Source organism: Trichosurus vulpecula, chromosome 6 (genome assembly GCF_011100635.1).
Source record: "Trichosurus vulpecula isolate mTriVul1 chromosome 6, mTriVul1.pri, whole genome shotgun sequence".
Classification (NCBI taxonomy): domain Eukaryota; kingdom Metazoa; phylum Chordata; class Mammalia; order Diprotodontia; family Phalangeridae; genus Trichosurus; species Trichosurus vulpecula.
Window position 1 is genome coordinate 78,251,399 of NC_050578.1, and position 25,320 is coordinate 78,276,718.

The 25,320-nt window shown below is 38.2% G+C and overlaps 1 protein-coding gene across 1 annotated transcript in view; it reads right to left on the reverse strand.

The window, feature by feature from the left end:
* HPSE (heparanase) overlaps positions 1-25,320 on the reverse strand; it is a 40,418-nt gene that overhangs the window by 4,618 nt on the left and 10,480 nt on the right. Inside the window, exons 4-11 of the mRNA XM_036763832.1 lie at positions 23,954-24,127; positions 19,064-19,232; positions 18,312-18,359; positions 16,406-16,499; positions 13,981-14,087; positions 12,249-12,363; positions 8,202-8,320; positions 5,100-5,240 (exon numbers count right to left, since the gene is read on the reverse strand). Coding sequence (XP_036619727.1) covers positions 5,100-5,240; positions 8,202-8,320; positions 12,249-12,363; positions 13,981-14,087; positions 16,406-16,499; positions 18,312-18,359; positions 19,064-19,232; positions 23,954-24,127 — 967 coding nt within the window. The remainder of the gene's footprint in view (positions 1-5,099; positions 5,241-8,201; positions 8,321-12,248; positions 12,364-13,980; positions 14,088-16,405; positions 16,500-18,311; positions 18,360-19,063; positions 19,233-23,953; positions 24,128-25,320) is intronic.

Sequence of the window (25,320 nt, forward strand, 5' to 3'; positions counted from 1 at the left end):
TACTCGCAAGATACTGTTTCAGTCTCCACCACACTGGAAAAAACAAAGTAGACACATAGACACATTTATGTAACACTTGAAACTGTGCAAAGTGTCTTATTTTATCCTCACAGGAATACTGGAAAGTAGATGCTATAATTATTTCCTTTTTCCAACTGAGAAAATTGAGTCAGAGAGTGGTTAAGTGACTTGGCTAGGGTCATAGAGCTGGTAAATATCTGAGGCTAGATTTGTACTTAGGTCTTCCTGATTCCAGGTCCAGTGTTCTACCTCTTGCTGCACTTTGCTGTTTAGATAAAAAATACATAATGGCCAGATTCTCATGCACACCTCAATGTCCATCAGTGTGTGTCCTGTACAGGTACACTGCAGCTTAGGTCTAAAACTAAGTAGGAGATCAGGTTGGATGGCATTTTGGAAACTGCAATGCTTTCAAGGATCCCAAGCTAACTACTGCTGCAAAAGACCATCTTTCATTCTCCTAAGGTGAGTATATGGCTGTCCCATGAACCACCATGACCTAGGAAAAATCAGAATACAGGTGACTCAAAGGAAGCAGACTGATTCCTGGTGTAGGTAAGTGGGCTGCAGTGTATTACCCACTCTGATTTGCAAACCAGAAATGGGGATGGGGGAGAAACCATCAAAGACCTGTTGGAGGGACCTGGACTAGGAGACCTCTGAGGCCACATCCAGCTCTAACTCTAGGATTCTATGATCTTATTTAGCTGAAAAGGGAGGCGAACCTATTGTGTAATACTGATGAGAATTAATAGATGAACCACCTAAAGACAACAAGGTGTAATGGAGTAAGAACAATTTTTTTTGTTGTTTTCCTATTAAGATTGTACAAAGCTTTATTTAAAAGCAAGCAAAGAAACAAATAGCTAACTAAGCAGGAAATAGTGTACCTTCAAGAAGAGGCTCCCATCTCTTAAAGGAAGAAAGAGCATTAAGTACAAAAATATCCGAATTTAGCCATCCTATCATAAAACCAAGACTGAGGCAAGGAGATTTACTTAAGGGTTACCAAGGGTAACATAGATTAGTCTGGCTGAGCTGCACGGCATCTTGCTGGATGTGAGACAGTACCGTTTGGGGATACAAGAGCTAGGGAGCAAGTTGGGGGTGGAGCTGGAATATGTGCTTCCTTGATTTAAGAAAGGATAGACTAGGTACTTAAGTCATATTGTCTTCACCATTGGTGACCTCAAAGTATTGAAAAAAAAAATAGAGGATGGCCTCCAGTACATTGGATGGATCCACAAGGGAAGATCGATAGTAAGAAATAAATAAGAATCATATAGGATGAGAAAAAGTAAGTGGTTAGGATCAACACTGCTTGAAGCAATCCACACAAAGAGATGAGATCACAAATCAATTTGGTTATCTTTTCTCCAACACTGGGGAATATATAGCAAAACCGAGGTAACTCATGCGGAATAGACCAAAGAAACTCCTAAGAATTTTAAGAGAAAGGAGAAATGCAGCGTAGTGTATTCTAAGCCATATTTTTTCAAACTCTCGATCAGAATCTGAAACACTGAATCTATCATCACACTTGTCAAGTTGTAGGACTGTTTTCAAATATGGGGAAAGTTAGTGAGAATCCTGTGGGCTACCTGAATTTTTCATGGGCCAATATATAAGAATAAAATAGAAAAGGTTCTTTCTAACTTTAAAATATGAGTATACTCATCTGTTCAAGATACACATATCCATTTGCACCTTCCTCTTATTTTCTACTATACATTAGCACAGTGCCTGGCACACAGTAAGTACATAATAAATGCCTGCTGACTCGACATTACAAGAAACAGATGAAGTTGGGATTTTTTGGCAATATGATTTCAATAAAGTCTTTTTGTTTTTTAAAGTTAAATCCCAAGTATCACAATCTTCACAAAGGTCCACCTCAATGCCTCATCAGTTGGTGGAAGTGACCATGAGCTCACAAAAGTAGAAAGAAACTGTGGAGGCAAAAGTGTAAGTTTACAAAATCTTGGTCCATTAGTGAATGCTATTTAGACAGTGGAGATGGATACAAAATGTCACATACGTAGCATGGTTTTGCTTGAGTTTTTCTTTGTTACAAAGGAAAGTTAGTTGTTGGGTAGGCAGGTATACCTGGAAATGACTGATGTCAAAACAAAAGGCATCGATGAAATGTATTTAAAAACCAACAAAATGAGTTACCATGGCCTGCGGTAGGTCTAAACAAATATGTCAAGATATTAGGAGACACCCTGTTTTCCAGAGCCCAGCAAACCAGCTGTGCCTTGAGCTTGGCAAAACAACAATCGTTTGCACTCATCCTCTGGCAAAATCAGAGTAATTATTGTACTGCTTTGACCAGCACCATTTGAGCTCAGACAAGCACCAGACAAACTTGGAAAAGGACCCACGTTCCAGGTATGAAGCCCTGCTATGAATCAAAGTTGTCTTGTTGTTGCTGTTACCCCTCATTGTCAGAGCTACAGCTCACTGTGTAGCCATAGGTGTAAGTATTGAGCTCTCCTCACACTGTCTCTGTCCGATCACTTGGGGCGGGGCTCCAGCACATGTATTCTTGCTTACAAGCCTTTTCCCTCACTTGGAAATTAAACTTCTGTTTGATTCCTAACTCTCCTGTCCCTAGTCTGCTCTTTTCAGCTCCAGGTACCAACAGGTTAGAGATTACAAATGTAACCAAATAAAATTATAAATTATTGACTTATTATAGTCCACAGAAACAACAAATATGAGGAAATAAAAGAAACTTGGGATGACTTGCAGGAAGTGATGCAGAACAAAGAAAGCGGAACGAAGAGCAAAACGTGCACAATGACTTCAAAACGGCAAAGGAAAACATGAAAAGACACGAGGATTCAAAATGAATCATGGTCTATTGCAGAGTGGGGAACCTGGGTGGCCTCACTTGAGGACCTAGAGGGCCACATGTGGTCAAGGCCCCAGGTTCCCCACCCCTGGTCTATTGAATGCAGTGTTGGGCTTTTAGTCAAGAAGCTCTGAATTCAAATCCTGCCTCAGCTGCTTACTAGCAATGTGATGCTGGGACAGAATCTGAAGTCTTTCCTTTTTCTAACTATAAAGTAAGCATATTAATAGCTTTATCTCATAGAGTTGTGAGGATCAAATAAAAAATTGTTTTTGAAGTGCTTTACATACTTGAAAGCTCTTGATAAAAGTGAGCTGCTAGTGCAATGATCAACTTGATCACAACTGCTGAAACCTATTTCCCAATAGAGGTGGTAGACTATGGATGCAGAATACTCTGTATGCTATTAGATGTGGCTTATGTGTCATTTTGTTTTGTTTAATTGTTCCTCTTCGTTGTTTAATTATTCCTCTTGGGAAGAAAGTTGAGATCTGGGAAATGATTATGATGTAAAGAAAGTATAAATAATTATTTTAAAAGATTTGGGCCAAATCATGTATCACTTGTGAGAGATAACCATACAATGTCAATGCTAGAACATCGGTTCTTGACCTGAGATCCACAGGCCCCCTCGCCTTCTCCCAAGAGGGCTGTGGATGGATTTCGATGGATCTGTGAAATTGGGTGGGAAAAAACTTACATCTTTATATTCACTAACCTCTAACTAAAATTTATCATTTCCTTCAATTATTTAAAAACATGATTCTGAGGGGTCCATAGGTTTCACCAGACTGCTAAGGAAGTCCATGACATAAAAAGGTTAAGAATTATTGCTCTAGAGATCCCCAACATGCAAAATGAGTGCCCTGGAAGTATGGACAAGAGTTGCACTGGATGAGAAAGTGTGGATATGAATGAAGGAAGAAGCACCTATAGATAGTGCCTACTATGTGCTAGACCCTGTGCTAAGTACTGGATGGTTTGTGGATGGAGAGACTTCCCACATGGATGAGATCTTCAACTGAAGTATTGAAGTTAACTAAAATATACATCTCCAGGCCTTTCTTCCTATATTAACAATAGCAAAATTAGTTTATTTCTGTAAGAAGCCTATCTGATTAAAATAGAATGGTATTTTGCACACAACAGAACATTTATCCTTTGAAGATTAGTATATTATGCTTTACTGAGTGTAAATAAAGTAGAATAGAGATTTTATTTTTGTGCAAAATGTCTTTACACCAAAGAAGCTTGCTACCTAAAGGGAATGGATTAATGTCATCAGGTCAATATTACCACCCTAGTTCCTGATCCAAGAAGTTTACTTTGGACTTAGAAGTCAGCCCCTGAATATGGAAGCCAGAAAATTATTAAGCTTTCAAACAAATGAAAGCAAAAATGTGGAAAGGGCAGCATGTTATAATAGAGCACCAGTTCCAACGATGAATGACATCTAAATTTGGGTTATTATAAGGGAACAGTATGGCAAAATCCTCTGGAAAGACAAAAAGAGGGAGCTGAAATGGTGAGATGAGGAAAAAAAACTCACACTACTAAATTAGGAATGAGAAGCCTGGGGTTCATATCCCATCTCTGCTGGTTACTACTCAAGTGACCATGAACAAACCCCTTATTGTCTCTGGCTTGTTTTCTCACCTGAAAAATGAAGGGATCAGATTATGTGGCCTCCTAGGCACCTTGCAGATTGAAATCACTATCCTATTACCTACATCTGCGTACAGCTAGCTAAGCCTGGTGGCTAGCTGTGCACTCCCCTCCTTTGTTTATTCTCCTCATTTCTTGGTACATCCTTGAAAGAAGCAAACCCCAGAGGGCCCACCAGGAGCATGCTTCAGAATTCTTTTCAAATTAATATACTGCTGAAGTAACAGGATGAAATACATTTCTATAGGTTGCAGGTACCAGGGCAACCTGGTCCCGGAATTTGTCAAGTCCTACTGTGACATATCTTTGCTAAATTCCTGTGTATAGGATTTTCTTAAAGTAGGGAAACATCTGTAATGCTATAACTTGGCCCAAATTCAAAAGGCTAACCACTTACACTTCATTAAAAATGCCTCTAATCAAAAGGAAATGTATTCAGAACTTGGAAAGGCTGCACCATTTCCACTGTTAGCAACCAACTGTTAGCAACACTATGATAACACCCTGTTCAATACTGATAAATTTCATGGCATGAAGAGCATGGGATATTACTTACTGAGAAAGTAGATTTCCAGAAGGTTGCAAGATGTATTTTTCCACACGTTTACCACTTAAATGAGTAGGTAACTGTAGATATTTGGTGTCATTGTGCAGATTTAGGGCGTACAACGTCAAATCTCCTTCTTTGTACTTTGGACTAAAACAAAAACAGATTAAATTACTAATAGCTTTGCATTTGCCTAGCTTAAACAAATTTCATGAACACACACATATGCACATGCACACTATACAGACTTGGATTTATTCATTCATTTATTTAGTAGGTAGTTAGTGCCTGTCATAAGCAATGCATTGAAGAAAGACACAGGTTGTTGATGTCTTGCTTTCAATGTTAACATATGGAAAGGTACAATGAAACAGTAATCCTTTAAGGACCCACAAGTTTACTGCTGGAGATCCTCCCTCTACTGATACAGAACCCAACACAATATTTGAGAGTGTTCTATATCTGACAAATCTACCTGAAGGCTGACAACTTGGTGATGAGCACCTAAGAACTTAGCTAGAGGTGGTTCTCAGAGAGCAGCTACAGAACTCATCCCCACACTCCACACTCAAAGACTTCATGATTTTTGGAGAACCTGCCAGAGCCTGTGCTCAGCAAATACTACCTTTGAGGACCTAGGGTCACCTCCCTCTAAGTCATTAGGAGCCTACAGCTTGCCTACTCAGGACTGGCACTGTTGGCTTTTCCTAACAGCCTGAACTACCTTTCTGTGCCAAGCCTAATACACAATGAGCCAGGGTCAAACCATGTTGGTTCCTAATTATATGGTGGTGGTAGTGGGGTGTTAGGAGCAGGGCCTCCTGATTGCTATTGAGAGCCTATAGCTGTCACCAAAAGACCACCTAAGACTGGCATTTTCTGGGCACTGCTGTCTTATGAATGGTTATAGGGGCAAAAATAATCATTGCATTATTACTATCAGTCTCCATTAAAATTCTTCTCTGAGGCCTAAACATGGAATGGAGGTGACTTTGGACTCTCAAAGATTATATACTAGTCAGTCAACAAGCATATATCAACACTAGAAAAAACAAGCATATTAATTGACACAAAAATTTTATTATAATTTTACTCTGAAATAAAAATGTTCATCCTATTCCTCTTTCCTTGGCCTTAAGGATATAAAAAATTGCACATGTCATTTGATGCAGCTTGGTCCTTCAAGGTGTTCAGAAATTCTGGTATTTGTAGTCCTAGTACTCTGTGACAATAGAGAACACATTCTATGAAGTTTTACCATCCTGGAAAGGCTTTGAATGCAGACCCCACAATGGACTCTGTCATCTGAGGACCAACCTAGCTATGTTTGGAAAAGTTTTTGTTATTAGAAGGTCGGCCAACACGAAATTATGGGGTTTTTTAGGAAGAGGAAGTGACTACAGAAGCATGAGACCATCTACTCAAAGGCTTCTATGAAGATTGAAAGTTTAGCCATCCACTGATCCAATGACAATTCATTTGTAGTGTTGTCCCCTGCCTAAGGTATTCTGAGAATCTTAGCACCTTGCCAAGGGGAAGTTCTGAAAATGTGGACAACCACTAGTTGGGTTTACTCATATCCAAGTTTCAAAAGGAAGTGGGATAAATGACCATCACACTTTGATGTCAATTCAGATTATAAACCCATTCAGCAGCTTAGAAGGTTCATAATGAAAATGTAAAAAGCTATTTACCTTCCCTAAATCTGACCCAGTTGTACCATTCCCCAAACACTTAGCAGCAATGGTTCACAGGAAGGCAAAGCATTGGGCTGAAACTCTCCTTGTGCCATAAACGCTCATCACCAATGAGTGATGGAGATGGGATCTGGCAAACTTAACAGGTTTGAGACTATAACCTAAGGATACCTTAGCCAGTAAGAAATATTTGCTATAGATTCAATCCCAAAATGAAAAAAGCAGTCTTTTCAAAATGATGAGGTCTAATTACTTTGGAGGCCCAAAGACAGCATTATGAAATGTCAAGTTTCTTAGTTTTTATAAATGGTAAGCACACGCAGGAAAAAAACCGCATTTTCATGGGCAGCTAGACAGTGCAGTGGATAGAATGCTGGATCTGGAAGTCAGGAAGACCTGAGTTCAAATTTTGCCTTTGAAAGATAGCTGTGTGACTCTGGGCAATCTTTTAACCATTGTCTGCCTCAGTTTACTCATTTGTAAATGGGGATAATAGTAGCAACTTCCTCACAGGATTGTTGCGAGGATGAGATAATATTTATAGAGTTATTTGAAAACCTTAAAGCATTATATAAGTGCTAGTTATTATCATCTTAAAATGAAATTTTAAGCATAAACTATGATAAAAAGAGATGAATACATCAGACTACAGTGATTTTTGGCCTTATTACTAATTATGATTTGGTATTTTCATGCAACAGTATTTGACTTCTAGATTAGATTCTCACAACCAAGCTTGTCCATGAAAGAAGAATTTTCCTAAATTTACTATAATAACAATAATTGGGGCCAATAATAACCAACTGAACCAAAGGTCTAGCAAATGTCAAATCTTGTGAAGAACTCACAAGATTTGCTCAGAAACTGAGCTTAAAGTATTATTCATGTGGGTTACTAATTGCTGGATTTGGTGCTAATCCAATAACATCACTCTGGATAGTATCAGGTTTAGTTTGAAATCTATTTAAATTATTTAGCACTGAGAATATTACTGGGCCGGCCATATAACCAGTGTTTTAAAAAGGTTTTGCCATAAGAAAATACTTTTGTTTTCTTTGTCTGTACCCGAATTCCATGCTTAGCACAGTCTCTGGCACATAGAAGGGGCTTAATCAATGTTTGTTGATTTGACTTCATTTTTAGTGACTAAATGAACTACCAGTGAGAAAATTCTGTCCCAATTCAGATCAGCAACTATTTTGCAACTGATAATCTTAGAGCACCTGGTGTACTAAGAGGTTAAGTGACTTGCCCAAGGTTACACAGCCAAGATGTGTCAGAGACAGGACTTGAATCCAGGTCATTCTGACCTTTTGGCCAGTTTTCTGTCCACTACACCATGCTTCCTCCCTCGGTCAAAAGATACCAAGAATAATACGTATTGGGGGACTGATTGAACCTTCACAATACTCACTGGTTGTTGTTTGTACAATGGAGGTATAATCGAAGTTTCTCTTTGTCTGGACTTTTCACACTAGCCGTTAACACTTTGGTACCAACCAGTTGTTTGAAGAGAAGTGACAGCCAATAATCCTATATGAAAAATTAAATAGGTTTTGTTTCTTTGTTTTGTCAAAGTTAAAGATAGAAGGCTGATGTTTGAGTCAGGTTGGATAAAGGGGCATTTATTAAGCACCTATTAAGCACCAGGAACTGTGGGGATACAAAGAAAGGCAAAAAAAAAAAGAAAAAAAAAACCATTCCCCCTCCAAAAAAAAGGCCCTTGGAAAAAAAATTATGTGTATACAAGACAGATAGGACAAATTATATTAAAGCAAAGGCACTGGTATTAATATGTTCCTGTTAGACTCAATAAACACTTATCAAGCACCTACTGTGTGCCAGGCAATATGCTAAGGGCTCAGAACACAAAAAAAGGCAAAGGACAGTCCCTGCCCTCAAGAAGCTTAGAGTCTAAATGAAGGAGACAATATGCAAATAACTACATACAAACCAACTATAGTCAGGATAAATTAGAGATCATCTCAGAGAGGAAGTGCTAAGATTAAGGAGGACCAGAAAAGGCTTCTTGCAGAAGACAGGATTTGAGCTAAGACAGGAGAGAAGCTAGGAAAATGGAGAGGGGGAGATCACCAGGATCTTTCCATGGATTCCCTACTTAAACCAAGGATATACCTTAGTTATTGGAAGAATCTGAATCAACATAATAATCAGACAGTAACTGTCATGGAAAGTTCACTGAACATAAGGATTACCTTCTTGATGTGTCTATTAACATCAACTATATTGACATTATGTGCCTTCCTCATATGTTGTCCACAGAAAGCCAGGCATTCAGAGATTTGGGGTACTTTTTCAGGGAGCTAGCCATGCTTGGTTTAATAGGCATAGGGGAAAGGAAATGGACCTGTAATTTCATTAGTATAGGAAACCTTCAAGTGAAGAAATTCCTTCTATTAACAAAGGCTGGCACCTTCTCTACAACCTATGGTCTTGGAGAATGACCCTAGAACACTGAGAGGGAATGTGTCAGTATGTATCAGAAGCAGAATTAGAACCCAGGTGTTCCTGGCATTGAGGCCAGCTCTCTGCCACTATATCAGGCTGCCTTTCAATTCAGAATACATGTAGGAAAGAGATAAATTCCATTTTTACAAGGTCATTAGTCAAAGAATGACAGGCTTTAAATTACAACTAGACTTCTCGAAATGCATAGACCACTATAGATAGCGGTTCCTCAGCAAATTTGCTGAGAAATCTACCCACAAACCACACGAGCTGGGTATACCACTGATGCCTACTCTTTACTCTGTCTAGCACTTCTTAGCATTGTAGCATACATCTTTACTTTTCTAGTTTGGAGAGCTGCAAGAATGGCCAGTTGGGAGGAGACAAGACTGGAGCTTTAACTTTAACTTCAACTTGAACTTTAGATGCAATAATCAAGGATAATGAGATTTCCAATGCTAAAGCCAAGACCACGAACTATTCTCTAGTAGGTAAGTTGTCAAAGCACATAAATGAGCAGTTTTTAAGGGGGAAAAAAGCAAAGAATTGACAATCATATGAAAGACTGATGAAAATCACTAATATTAGAGAAATGAAAATTAAAACAGTTCACCTCATACCTACCAAACTTGTTAAGATAATTTAAAAACTGTAATGCCAACATTAGGGGGACTGACTGTGGGTACATGTGTTTTATCTCCCTGACGAGGCTGTAAGTTTCATAAAGGCAGGGGCCATTTTATTTTTCTTTTAATTTCTCTCAGTACCTAGCACATGGGACACGTATAAGTACTTAAGGGAGAAAAAAAATATGTGGCCTGAAAAAAGAATGTTGGAGGGGCTGTGGAAAGATAGGCACACTAATTCATTCACTGTTAAAGAGATGTGAATTGGTCCAAAGATAGGCACACTAATGCATTCACTGTTAAAGCAGTTGTGAATTAGTCCAAATGTTCAGAAAACAGTTTGAAACTGTGTGAGAAAAGTGGTTAAGATGTTAAGATACCCTTGGACTCCAAAGGTGTATTGTGCATAAACCCCAATAGAACAAGAAGAAGCTCTTTAAGAACAGGGGCTGTTTTATCTTTTGCTTTGAATCCTCAGGCCTTCACATTTAATGAATACTTGATAATTGGTTAAATGAGGCAAAAAGCAGAGGGTAAGCTCCCACACATACTAAAATATTCATAGCAGCACTTTCTGTGGTAGCTAAAAATGGTGACAAAACATGCATAGCTTATATCAGATTGCTTGCTGTCCTTAGGCGGGGGGAAGAGAGAGAGGGAGCCAGAAAAATTTGGAACTCAAAAGCTTACAAAATGTTGAAAACTATCTTTACATGCAATTGGAAAATATGCTATTAAGTGGGGGAACCCCCCCAAAAAATCCATCCATCCATTTATCATCTATCTACATCTTTTTAATGTAATTCATAAACAATAAACAGTGTTAGATCTTGAAAAAAAATGGTGACAAAACAGGCACTCATCGATTGGGGAATGACTGAACAAACTGGTATATGAACACATAATGGACCACTATTTCATATGAGTAATATAAATAATTCAGAGAACCTTGGGGAGAATGATGCAGAGTCATATAAACAGAACCAAGAGAATAACATACACAATGACCACAATAATGTAAAAGAAAACAACATGAAAAGAAATCAGAATTCAGATCAATGAAATGGCTAATCATGACTCCACACTGACCAGGAAACATATCTCTCCCTTTTCATTAGAGGACTGGCGGGGCTACAGGTATGGAATGAGGCATATGATGTCAGACGTGACTAGTGGGCCAATTTGCTTTACTCTACGTTTTTGTTACAAGGAAGGGTTCTGTGGAAGAATATTATTAGGACGTGACAGTTATCTATGCTAATGAAATTACAGGTCCATTTCCTTTACTCTATACCTATTCTGAGTTACTGCTATAGTTAAACCAATAAAATGCTATGTTTTTTTTTTAAAGGCAGAAAATCTGAGTCTGATTTTTTTCTGGCTTGAAAATGTGGTTTCTTATTTTTGGATACGGTTTTCAATATTCTCTTGGATTTACCTTATACCATTTAGAAACTACTAGTTCTTTAATTTTAACAGGTGATAAACTTCAAATCAAGAATACATGGTTAGTGATTTGGAACAGTCTTTACGGTGGTTTTCAATTATTCTCTTGAGAATTGTGTATTTGTATCCTTTGACCACTTATCCTTTAGCAAACGGGTCTTGTTCTTATATATTTGTGTTAACTCATCTGTTCTCCTTATCTGCCTTTCTGTTTTTAACCAGTTCTAAATAGTTTTAGTGATTACTTTATATTATGATTTGAGGTCTATAGAGGATGCTATTCTTATTTTCTTCCTCTTTTTAAAAAGTGATTTCCTTTAACATTCTAGACCATTGTTTCGCTGAATGAATGTTATTACCTTCTCTACGTCTATAAAGTAGCCCCTTAGTATTTTTATTGATTCAGCACCAAATCTCTAAATTCATTTATGTGTATCATCATTTTTATTTTATTAGCCTTGTCCAGTACACTGAATACAAGCAATCACTATTACTCTAAATTATAAATGTATTTATATAAATATTGAATGTGATAGTAGATTGACTCCCAGATATTTATGCATTTTGTAGTTACCTTTATAGAATTTCCCTTTCTTTACTTTATTTGGATTTTGTTGTTACTTTATAGAAAGGATAGTGATTTCAAGGATTTACTTTGTATCCTGCTACTTTATTGATGGTATTGTGCCAATTAGTTACTTTACAGATACTCTGTGTCCTTCTAAGTAAACCATCATAATGTCTGAAAAAAAAGAATATATGAAAAATACATTTCTGTTTCAAGTGCCTTCACATTTCTCATTCACAATGACAACACAGTTAACTGTGATGAGGCTACATGTTATTGAAGAGCTTTAGGCTTTCTTAGAGTGGCTAGCTGCAATCGATTTGCAAAAAATGGGGAAGCAACAGTCACTTACAGGCAAGGGATCAAAGTTTTCATCGACTAAGTGATAATTTCCAGCTCCAAAGAACACTTGTCTCATTACCACCTCAATACCCATTTTAGCTGACAGACCTAATTTGTCCAACCACCTGTTGAAGAAATAGATGATAATTTTAAAAAGCAGAAGAAAACAACTCAGTTTTGATTGCAGTAAGAACAGAAAAGCTAAGTGTTATAAATTTTAGCTATCATTTGAATAATTAAATATATTGAGATCCAAATTCTGATCTCTGCACCAATTTCTTTTACATTACTGTAATCATTGTGTATATTATTTTCATGGTTCTTTTTACTATACTCTTTATCTGTTCATATAGATCTTCCTAAGTTTCTTTTCATTCCTTGTATTCCTCATACAAAGTCATTAGAATCATCTTCTTTTCTCATTCTTTCATATTTCAACAAAAGTTAAGAATTTCAAGTTTGTAAATAAACTTTAGATGACTAATAAAAAGAATGGGAATTCACAATCAGGGCCAGTCAATTGTCTACAAGGTAAGCTGGGCCAGTTCCTATATCTGGTAAATAGGTTAAGTTCTCTCTCTTACCAACTCTATCATGATATAAAAAGGAATTTTGCTGCATACATCAGTCAGGTAGCCAGCAGACCTATGAGATGGTTAAAGCTGTCTCCAGGTAAGGAATGGAAGAAAAGGGGGAATTGCTTAGTCCAGTTAAACCTTCTCAAGCGAAGAGCAACCTAGATCTAATCAGAGAATTTCAGAACTGGACAAAGGGACTTTGAGCTCACCCAGTTACTTCCCCTCATTTCACAAGTGAAGAAATGGAAACTTAAAGAAATGAAGGGGAAGAATGGGATTAGAACACATCTATTGACTCCCAGAGCACTCTCCTCTAATTACACATTTTACCCCCAAAAAATTCCATCAAGATTGTCTCTCTGATGAGAGAAATCATTTTAGTTTCAACATTATTTACCACTTTTATTCGCCATGACTTTTCTTATCAGTGGTGTAGTTAGAATTCTTTGGCACTCAATAGAAAATTTCAGATAGGGCTTCCTTCTTAATTTTAAAACAAGCAATCTTGATTGCATGATTATTTGATCTGTTTTTAGAACCCAAAAAGAAAGGAGCACTTGGATACTTTACCCAAGGATAACAGAATTGTGATGAATCAATTCTTGGCAGAATTAATGGCCCTCCAAGGAAGTGGAGTCTTTTAAGTGCAGAAGGCATATATGTGCATGTGTGTGTATGTGTGTGTGAGTGGGTGTGCGTGTGTGGATACACACACACATATATATCCACACACTCACCCACATACAGATGTATGTCTATATAACATATATACACTATATACATGTATGTGTGTATATACTATAAGCAATGTTCTCAAATTTAAAACTCTTAGATACATTATTTTTAAGTGCTGTTACTTAGAGGAATGAATTTTTTTGCTTATACATGGCATATTCTAAAGTACAAACATTTTTAAAAGCTTGGATTTTTTTCTTGTAATAACTACCATTGAGTCTATACAATGTACAAAGTACTAGCTACAATCAATCCGTGGTCTTCATCCAGATCTGTGATTAAGTGTATTGTAGTATTCTCCACCATAAAGGGCATCCTTTGTACAGGTTTTTTTGGCAAAAAGGGTAGTAGGTGTGGGGCATAGTGTAATTTGAAACCCAGAAATCTTGGTGTCTGTTTGTAACTTGAGATGAGCATTGCCATACTCACATGAAACCAGCAGTATAAGTGTCAGACAGGTTGGGAGCCCCCCCTCCATAAGCTGAGCTTGTTTCTCCCAACCAAACCTTCTTGCCAGGCCTGGTCTCGTTCACGACCTACGGAACAGAAAAGTCTACATGGTGATTGCAAATAAAAATAGCTGAGATGTATGATGTATGACATTAAACATCTCTGTGGCACATTACATAAGCTCTACCACCATGAATTGCAGGCTTTTTAGAAACATCGCTTATACTGACAGAAAAAAAGTCCTGAAAATAATATTGAGGTAATTTTATTTGGAAACTATTTACTTTTATTCCATTACTAGGGAATAGGGAGAAAGAGAATATAAAGGAACTTGTGTTACAACCCACAATATAATTATAGAATCACAGAATTATTGAATATTTTTTAAATGTGTTTTTATTTTGAGTTCCAAATTCTCTTCCTCCTTAGAACCATAGAATCTTAAAGTGGGAAGGAGGCAATCAGAGGCAATCCTAGCTTCTCTCTCCCTTCCTTCCTCCCTCCCTGGTTTCTTTCAAGTCTCAGCTAAAATCCCACCTTTTTTGTAAAGCCTTTCCTGATTCCCCTTAATGCCAGAGTAATTATCTCTAACTTATCCTGTCTTGTTTGTACATAGCTTCATGCATATCGTCTCCCTCATTAATCTGTCTTCTCGGCTTATCACTCAACTGAAATTGCTTAGAAAGGCCAAGGTCATCGACTGCATCCCAGGTCATTCCTAGTCATCTTGACTTTTGTCTCCCCACTGGAGCTGGATGGCTCTGGAGGAGAGAGTGAGACTGAGGTCTTTGTGCAGCTCTGCCTCACTTAAATCCAATTCATCTTTGGAGTCAAGATGATGTCATCAGCCATGATGTCATCAGTCCTCTTTGAGAATGAAGGATGAACAATAGACTGTGAGTTTCTTGAGGGCAGGGACTGTCTTTTGTCTTCCTTTGTCTCCCACCACCTAGCACAGTGCCTAGCACACAGTAGGTACTTAAAGGTTTGTTTCCTAACTGACTAACTGACAAATAGTATCTGGACAAGTGCCATCTACATCTTATCTGACCACTGATCAGAAAGGTTTTGCTATTTCTTTCCATTGAGAAGGAACCCTCTAAACCCATTGAGGTAGCCCTTCTTAAGATTTTATTTTTAATTTATGGAATAAAAGAAGCATTTCTATAACATAGTATAATAATTTTAAAAAGATGTTTGCATATGAAACTGCAAATCTATTACGTACGACTTGCTCTTCCTTTTAAATACATAATAAAGCTATCACATAAATTCCTTTTTTTCCTTTTTATTCTCCCCCTGCCCCATGACTACCTTTAGACACAAATGGGTCTATAAATGTAAAATCAGTCTACACAGCCTTCTATTTATCAATTGTTCTCTGGATGCAGACAGTGTCTTCCTTCATATGCCCATTATACTTTTTTTTTTTAACAAATCTAGTTGTTTTTTCCTCACTCTGTCTCTTTGTAACAGCTACCTTTGACCCTCCTTCTGCCCCCTGAGAGAATAAGTCTAATAATGACAGTCATGATGATGGTAACATTTATCTAGTGCTTGAAGGTCTGTAAAACGTTTCACAAATATCATCCTCACAACAATGCTGGGAGGTAGTTGATGTTATTATTGCTGTTACGCAGATGACAAAACCAAGGCTTTGAGAAGATGAGTGACTTGGCTGGGACCACTTCCCATTTTTTTTCTTCTCCAGGCTAAATATCTCAAATTTCTTCAACTTGCTTTCTTGTGGCATGATCCTGAGGCCTTGTGCCATCCTGGATGTTCTCCAACTAATCAATGTCTTTTAAAAATATTTTACTTATTTTATTTTTAATTTATGAAATAAAACGAACACATCCATAACACAGTGGAGTTTACAAAAAGATGATTGCAGGTGAAACTGAAAACCTATTATGTATCGCTTGCTATTCCTTTTAAACATATAATAAAGTTATGATGTACATTTCTTTTTTTTCTCCTCCTCCCTGCCCCACCCCCCCCCAGCCTAGAGATGGCTACCATTAGACACAAATACCTATATACGTGTAAAATCATTCTACACATAATTTCTAATTATCATTTCTTTGGATGCAGATAGCGTGTCTTTTCTGCAACATGGCGCCTGGCCCTACAGATGGCATATGCAGGCATGGTAGCGCTAGCCCTTCCCTAACTCTTCTTCAATAATGCATTCAGTAGGAACAAAGACTCTCTGAGGAACTTGTTTTTCTAATGAATCAGGGAAAATTTGACCTCTGAGTGTATTAGTCAACCATCTGAAAACAATGTTGGAAATGTTTCTTGATTTGTGAGAAATTTGCATTTTTGACCAATAAATTTAGAATATGCAAGTCTACAAAATACAGACAGTTTTTGTTTTTGTTCTATAAAAGAAAAAAAGTACCTGAAAAACTTTTTGTACAGTGATAACAAATGTATCCAACACTTCAGGATTTAAAAAATCCTCTTGGGTAGCAATTCGTCCATCCATATAGTAGCTGAAACACACACACACACATGCACATGTAATATATGCAGATTTTTTAAAAAGTAGAGATATTTTTACAGAAACCAGCCATGCTTACTCTACTATTCAATATCAGAACATGAGCATTTCCTGATTTTTTTTCCTAAGTTAGCACAAGGAAGAGACTGAGACTTGGGAAAGCATATTCTACCACATCTTATTACCTGGAGAAAAGTGATAATTTTTTCTTCTAAAATGAGATAAAGATATCATTGTTATAAAGGATGTCCTCCCTGAAAGTCTTAGTGTACTTTAAAGTGGTTAGAACTTAAACACCCTCAGAGCTTTAAAACACACTAAGACTTTTGGGACAAGCTGTATAATTGCTAAGCATCCTTGGTCACCAATCAGCTTCCTGATAAGAAGATGAGATTCTGGCCATCTATGTATGACCAGCCAAGCCACAGGCAATCACTTTGAGCTTGAGTAGCACAGTTATCTTAACTAACCTCGTTATTTTTAAAGTTATTAATCATTTATTCAATTACCAAACATGTATTAAGTGCTTCTATGTATGAGGCATCATTCTAGGCACAGAAGAAGATACAGAACTAAATTAAAAGGCATAGGCCTCCAAAAAGCAGATGAGAACCTCTTCCTTTTCACTTTGGAGATGGGGACTCCGGGTACAGAACATTGAAGATGCTCTCAGATTCCACTGACTGGCTTAACCGCTTTGTTTTCCTCTTTTTGATTCTTTGCTATGGGAAATGGTTCTCTGGATGGGAAAGGGAGGAGGGTTATATATGAAAATGAAGGTGCTGCTGCTGCTGTTTGTTGTTTGTCCTTGGTGCTCGAAGAGGACCCTGACATCAGGGAGGTGATGCCATGATATGTAAGTGAACAGGATTTAAGTAAGGAAGAGCTGTGCAAAGTCACCAGCCTCACTTTCTCCTCCAGAGCCATCTGAGTCCAGCGGCCAGATATGGATAAGGAGGGTCATCTCCAGCATGCAGTGGGGGGACCTTGGCCTTTTCAAGCTAACGTCTTTAATAGGGCTCAGTTTGACTGAGGCAACGTTCATTCAGTGATTAAGACTTAAAAAATGAGGCAAAGAATGGCCTCTTTAAGAAAAAATAGATCTGGGAGGGGAAGACCCTCAGGAAATGAAGGTAACGCAGAAACAAAAGATATGGCCTTTGCCCTTGGAGAGTTTATAATCTTCATATTCTCCCTAAGCCTAGCTACTGTACTGGGTACCCATGAAATATAAAAAGCCAAAGAGGAAAGCCTCCAGCATGTTGGATATAACCACCATGGCAGTTTATAGGAAGGGGATGTAGGGTCATGGATCTGCTAGAATGTGGAAATGTCTCTAGCACTTATCGTAACGCTGTGCAAACAGTAGGTGCTTAATAAGTATGGGAACCAAAATGACTAATGTGGAAATATTTTACATGTTTTCACATGTGTAATTTATATCAGATTGCTTATCATTTCAGAGAGGGAGTAAGGGAGGGACAGAGGGATAGAATTTGGAACTCAACACTTCTTTACATATATAATTGGGGAAAATAAAAAAATAAAAAAATAAATGTGGAAGTAACTTTTCTATATGAAATATAGAATAAAAAATTAGGATAACAGATGAATAGTAATCTTTCTTTAATAGTATTGAGAACAAGGGACAGCTAAGTGGCACAGTGAGTACCGGCCCTAGAGTCAGGAGGACCTGAGTTCACATCTGACCTCAGACACTTGGCACGCTTACTAGCTGTGTGATCTTGGGCAAGTCACTTAACCCCTCCAAAAAAATAGTATTAAGAACAGAAAATATACTTACTGATGCCAGGTGATTGCATCAATTACTCCTCCTCCGACATTCAGGAAGCTAAAAAAAATAGCCATCATTATATCATTTTTTCAGAACTCACAAGAAATGCTAGAATTGATTTCTAATATTTATTAACAAACCCAGTCAGTGAGCTGGTTATTAAATCTGGAACTAGAATCTAGGATATTCCAGAGCTATCGAGGCAGCTAAGTGGTACACAGTGCATGGAGTGTTGGGCTTGTAGTCATGAAGTCCTGAGTTCAAATCTGACTTCAGACATTATCTGAGTGACTCTGGGCAGGTTACTTAACTTATGTTTGCCTCAGTTTCCTCATTTATAAAATGGGGATAATAATAGTACTTCCCTCCCAGGCTTGTGAGGAGCAAATGAGATAATATTTGTAACTACTTTGCAAACTTTGTGGCTTCAATAGCTTGAAATGGCACTAGGAATTTGGGGACAGGCACCCTGTACTAATGTTAATTATTACTATGATGATCCCCTGGTGATCTCTGTTAAAGGCAACACCCCCCTCCCCATCGACTTGCCAAAGCCTGGCCCCAACTCAATTGTCCCACTTGAGCAAAGTTTCTAACAGTGGGGAATTCCTACATGCTTCTCACTTCCTCCAGCTCTAATAAAGTGCAGGTGCTCCCTGCAAAAAGAGAAGCCTTCTTATTTCTAACAAATGGTTACACCAGCCTGAACCTGGGCCTTTGCTTCCTTTAAGTTAAAAAAGAAAAAAAAAAGCCTTTCTTACCTTCTTAGCATCTTCTCATTGTTCTTCCGAAGCTGACTAATATCGGGTCCAAAGAGTTTTGTATTTTTTAAATCATATGTTTTTAGAAGTGAATGAAACTTAATAAAGTCTTTTCCTAGTTGGGACCCATTAATATAAATGCCAGATTTCTTCCTGAAACTGTTGGGTTCTGAAAGACAACAATTCTCCATGTGTAACTGCTAATCTCCAAAATGTACGTCTTCCATAAAGACAAGATGATTTCTAGATTCTAAAGGAGATTATAATCTCTTTAAAAAAAACCAAGCTCAGCCTGGTTCAGGAGTGGGATAACAAATAGTCAAAGTGAACTACAAAGAAAACATTACCTATCTGTGAAATCCAATGTGAGACCAGGGGAAACTGCGGGGTAGAAGGACTTTCTTAGCTCCCCAAAATGGAAAATAATTTGAATTTAAAAGCCACTATTCAAAAATGCATAAACTCTTTAAAAGGACTAGGCCTAATCTCTGGGGATTTCATTCCTAGCATCTACACTATAGTCAAAATTGAGTTCAATCATCTAGCTAAAAGGTTGGCCTGAAGAATGAGTTGATTAATTGTTTGAGGGTTCAGTAAATCAAGGTTAGTCAGAGAGCTGAAAAGTTAATTTGGGGTAGCATACATCATTGCTCCTCTGGCATCATGTTTGGTCATTGTGTTGATAAGATTTCCTAAATCTTTCAAAGTTATTTGTTTTTGTAATTTTGGTGGGGCTGGCATTTTCTTCTTGGTTCTCAGAGCTTACTTTCTTTTGCATCAGTTTATACAAGTCTTCCCAGGCTTTTGTGAAGCCATTCTTTTCATGATTTCTTAGAGTATTCTTTCACAAACATGTATCATAATATTTTTTATTCATTCCTCCAATGATGGAGATCCCCTTAGTTTCTTGTTCTTTGCCACCACAAAACATCTAGGAATCCTGTTGTGCACATGAGGACTTTTCCTCTTTTTCCAATCTCTTTGAAGCATAGACCTGGACTCAGGTGTAGAATGAAACATACATGTTTGGCCATGGCCAATGTGGGAACTTGTTTTGCTTGGCTATTTGTTACAAGGGCTTTATTTTTCTTTTTTTGAATGGGGGAATAGGAGGCAGGAGCGAGAGAAAATAAACAAGTATTAGTTGGAAAAAACTAATTAAAAAGCCAATTTGGGCACAGGGAGGAAGTAATGTGGTTGGATGCCAAAATCTTTGGAGAGAATACCAGACATGAAATCAGAAATGCAAGGTTCCATTTCTGGCTCAGGCATTGCGACCTAGATTCTGTGTCCTAGTTTCCTTATAGGGCTAATAGAACACTACCTCCCTCACAAGTTTGCTATTTGGAAAGCCTCTTGTCAACCTTACACTATGAAAGTGTTTTTTTCTTAGACAATCAGAATAGCATGAAAGTACTAATGTCTGGGGGTTATGGGAAGTTTTTGGATGGATGGGGAAAAGGGAGGTGAGGAAGCCCTCAATTAAATTTCATCCATTTTTCCGTTTTCCCAAGGAATGTGATCTGATATCTATCACTCCTGGTTTGGGCCACTATAAATCTAGGGCCTAGGTCTTCCATGATTGGCCTATGCAACATGAGAACAGAAGATGTACTCATTTCAGGGTATTGGGTGGTGGACAGAGCATGATGCAACAAATAAGGAGACCTGGATTTTCTTCCTAATTAGGTCACCAACTGGCTTTGTGACCCTGGTCAAGTTTAAACCTGTCTAAGGTTGGTCTCAAAGTGTCCTTCATCTATAAAGAAAATGTATGACTAGAGTAGATAAATCTTGGGTTCATCCCAATTGCTACCCTGGTTATCCACATTATATAACAAAGAAGTATGATGCAGTATAATTTTTTTTTAACCACAGGCATTTGCTGATATACTACCCTTCCCTGCTGGCATTGAGCCCTCCCTTATAACAAAGAAAAGTAGGTATGCAAAACCAACCCCCAAAGCAACTGCATCTGATGGCTTAAGGCTTAAGCAACATTTTGCATCCATGGTCCCTCATTTTACCATGAAGAGATGTGAAATACCATTCCTTATCTGCTCTCTGAGAGGCAGCTAGGTGGTGCAATGGATATAGAGCTCAGCCTGGAATCAGGAAGACCTGAGTTCAAATCCACACTCAGACACTACTAATTGTCTGACCCTGGCTAAGTCACTTAACTGCTGCTTGCCTCAGGTTCCCCAACTGTCAAATGGGGATAATAACATAGAGTTGTTGTGAGTATTGATGAGAGTAATATCAGTAAAGCCCTTAGCACAGTGCCTGGCCTATAGTAGGCACTATATAAACACTTATTCCTTCCTTTCCTTTTCCCACAAAGATTGGACAGTACAAGGGATTGGATTTTGACTTTCAGTGTTGTTTGCATCAACATTATCATCGTAATGGTATAAGTTCTCTGGTTCTGATTTTTTTTTTTTTTTTGCTGTTTCAATTCCTAGAATCCTTCCTATTTTTTTTTTGGTTCCTCACATGACATCTTTTATGGTACAATAGTGTTCCATTACATCACATACCACGATTTGCTGAGCCATTCCCCAACTGAAAAGCACCCACTTGGTTTCCTTTTTTTTAACTACTACAAAAAATGCTGATACAAATATTTTGGTATATATGAACCCCCTTTCCTGTCTTTGACATCCTTGATGTATATGTTCAGGAGTGGGATCATTCAGTCAAAGTGGATAAACAAGCTAGTGACTTTTCTCACATAATTCAAAATTTTTTTTCCAGAACTGTTGGACCAGTTCCCAGCTCCATCAGGGTATTATTGTGCATGTCTTCCGAAAACCTTTCAACATCAATTATTTCAATTTTTATTATTTTTGCCAATTCAATAACTATGGGATGAAATGTCAGGGTTGTTTTAATTTGCATTTATGTTATTATTAGAAATTTGGAAAATTATTTCATGATTGTTGGCAACTGATTGGATAGGTAGGTTGGGTGGGTGAGAATGAGAAGTCAAAGAAGGCACCAAGGTTGTGAGCCCAGATGGCTTGGAGGATGGAGGTACCCTCGAATAATAAGGGAGTTGAGAATGGGGAAGGATTTGGAGGCAAAGATAATGAGTTTTGTTTTCTGGACATGTTGAATTTAAGATGGCCATGGGATATTTATTTTGAAAGGTCCGACAAGAGTTGGAGACGTGGTATTGGAACTCAGACGAGAGATTAGGGATGGATAAATAGATGTTGGAATTATCTGAATAGACATGATCATTGAATCTATGTTTACTGATGACATCACTGAGTGAGAGAGTATAGGAAGGAAAGAAGTGAGATGGCCCAGTTTAAGGTCTTGGGGACACACCCAGTTAGTGGGCCTGTCATGAGTGAAGATCCAGAAAAAGAGACTGAGAAGGGGTGGTCAGACAGGTAGAGGGAGAACCGAGAGACAGCAGGGACACAAAAACCCCGGAGATAAGAAAGAACAAGGTAATCAGCAGTGTTGTACACAGGAAATACATATCCAAGGTATATCAGCAGAGAGGTCAATGGTAGGGATTGAGGAAAAGTCATTTTATTTGTCTATAAAGAGATTACTGGTAACTTCAGAGAAGGCAAGTTCAGTTGAATGATGAAGTTGGAGGTGCCGTGGGTTCAAGGGAGAGTGAGAAGAGAGGAAGCAGAGGCACTGAGTTTTCAAGGAGTTTATCAGAGAAGGGAAAGAGAGATCTAGAAGGAAAGCTCTCAGGGATGTAATCTAGGTGCAAAAAGCCAACACAAGGAATCAGCAGTAACTCTCTCAGGCAGATCAGCATGGTAAACATAGAGGTTGGAAAGTTATGATCAATTAAATCAAGGCTGTATCTTTGCTGAATACCCCTTCTGCAATGTGACTGAATAAACATCTTTTTGGATGGACCCCGTTCTTAAATGGAATACAAGTGTCTCATTTTGTTCTAATTCCAAATTCAAGCACTGGACTTACCTGAATCAGGCTGGGCCTATAATAGGAAAGCTAACCATTAACAAAATATCTAGAAATAGCTTACCAGTTCCCTAGCAGAGGTCGGGGCTTTCTGGCATATGCTGCTATGGAGGAGAGAAATAAAGCATGGGATGCTATCTAGACCTAAAGGAAGGGTGGATTCATACTAAGGACCCCAAGAGAGCTTGCAGGAGAGGATCAGGGTGAGGTAGGGAGGGGAGGATCCTGTGTCAGTGTGGAGAAAAAGAGATGGAAGAATGAAAATAAATTGCCTACTTAAAAATTTTGTTGGGTGTCAGCTACGAGTGACTCTGAAAACCGAAGGAACTTTCTAAAAATAGGAGATGTGGAAGTTGCTGGCCTCAGCTAAGTAATTCTCCAGCCAAGCAGAACGTAAGATGGGGTCAGCAATGGATCCAAGAAGATATAGGGGAAGTGTTTTCTATAAGCAGTTTCAAAAGGCATCTCTGTCCAACAAAAAGCAAAATCATATAAACAGCTGGCTGGCACAGTGGATAGCGCACTGGACCTAGAGGCAGGAAGACCTAAGTTCAAAACCAGCTTCAGATACTTACTTGGTGTGTAATGAATGACCTTAGGCAAGTCACTAAATCTCTGCCTACCTCAGTTTCTTTGTCTGTAAAATGGAAACAAAAATAGCACCTCTTTCTAGGGTTTTTGTGGGGATAAAATGTATAAAGCACTTTGCAAACTTTAAAGAGCTATATAAGTGCTGGCTATTATTGTAATCAAGCAGGTTATGTTATATGATGCCAAAGAGTACTCCCTGGGGGAGGGGGAATGAGGGAGGGAGGGATAGAATTTGGAACTCAAATTTTAAAAAATTGTTTTAAGATGTAATTGGGAAAAATAAAATATTATATAATAATAATAAAATGAGTATTCCTTGATCGATTAAATGTTCCGTGTACTTACCATTGCCAAGTTCCCAGAAAATGTCATACTTCTGAGAGGCACAATAATCCAAGAACAATTTGGCATTTGAGCTGTCCCATTGCAAATTACTTTTCCTTGTTAAGGCATTGATGCCAAAGATCAGGTCCAGTCCTGAACACTTGGCAAAGCTGTACAGCATATCCACCGTGCTTTCTGTATCAACAACAACATAGTTTAATAGTGAATAATCTGGTCACTAGAGTAGAAAGAACCTGAAAGTATACCTTACATAAAGCCTTATTTCCTTCATATCATCAAGCCTTTTGAAGGTCCTTGGATTCCATTGTATTGTTGTATGAATTTTATGATGAATAAAACTTGAGTTCAATATCTTTATGTAATACTTTTTTTTTCCTTCAAATTTTGGGCCCCCAAATTAAGATGCATCTTATGCATGGGAGTGTCTTATACATGGGGAAATACAGTACTTACTAGCTTTGCGACCTTGGGCAAGTCAGCCTCAATTTCCTCAGGATAATAATAGTACCTACCTCAAAGAGTAGTTTCTGAGGGTCAAATGTGAAAACATAAACAGTGCTTTGGAAACCTTGAAGTGCTGCTATACAAATGCTACAGAGCTTTTACCTCAAAGGGCTGTTGATAATAATAACAGCACTTATGTAGGATTCTCAAAATGCTTCACAAATATTATCTTACTTGATCTTCACAATAGGCCTGGGAAGTAGGTGCTATTGTTATCTCCATCTTACAGATAAGAAAACTGAGGTAATACAAAGGTCACATGACTTGCCAGGGTGCCAGAGCCAGATGTAAGCTCAGCTCTTCCTGATTCCCAGGCCAGTGCTCTATCCATTATACTAACAGGCTAGTCATGAAGACCAAATGAGATAATATATGTGAGGCACTTGGCAAACTTCAGAGAACAATGGAAATTCTAGCTATCATTATAAATGTATATTTATATAAGTATGCATATATGTATATATGCATAGACACACATATCTTTTTTTCCTAATTGCTTTCTCACCACCATTTTCAGTGAGTCCCTTTTGAGATGCCTCAACGTGGCAGAGGAGAAACCTTGCGTTCTCGAAGGCTGTGATGGAGGAGCCCAAGTTCTGGCAGGTGTGACCAAGCCAGATGAGCCCAGAAGTCTGTCGCTTAAGTTTGGAGAGGCTCATCAGCAGGGGAAGAAAGAATTTTGTTTGTTTGTTTTGGCTGGTGCAACTCATGATGACCTTTTTCAGGCCCAGAGCAGTTACAAATCTACCCCCAGTGAAATCGAGGATGTTTGGAAGTGTAACTACAATCGTTATGACGGCATGCATGGACGAGTGGAAAAATCCCAGACTGATGAGGAGCAAGATCGTGAAGGTGAGCATCAT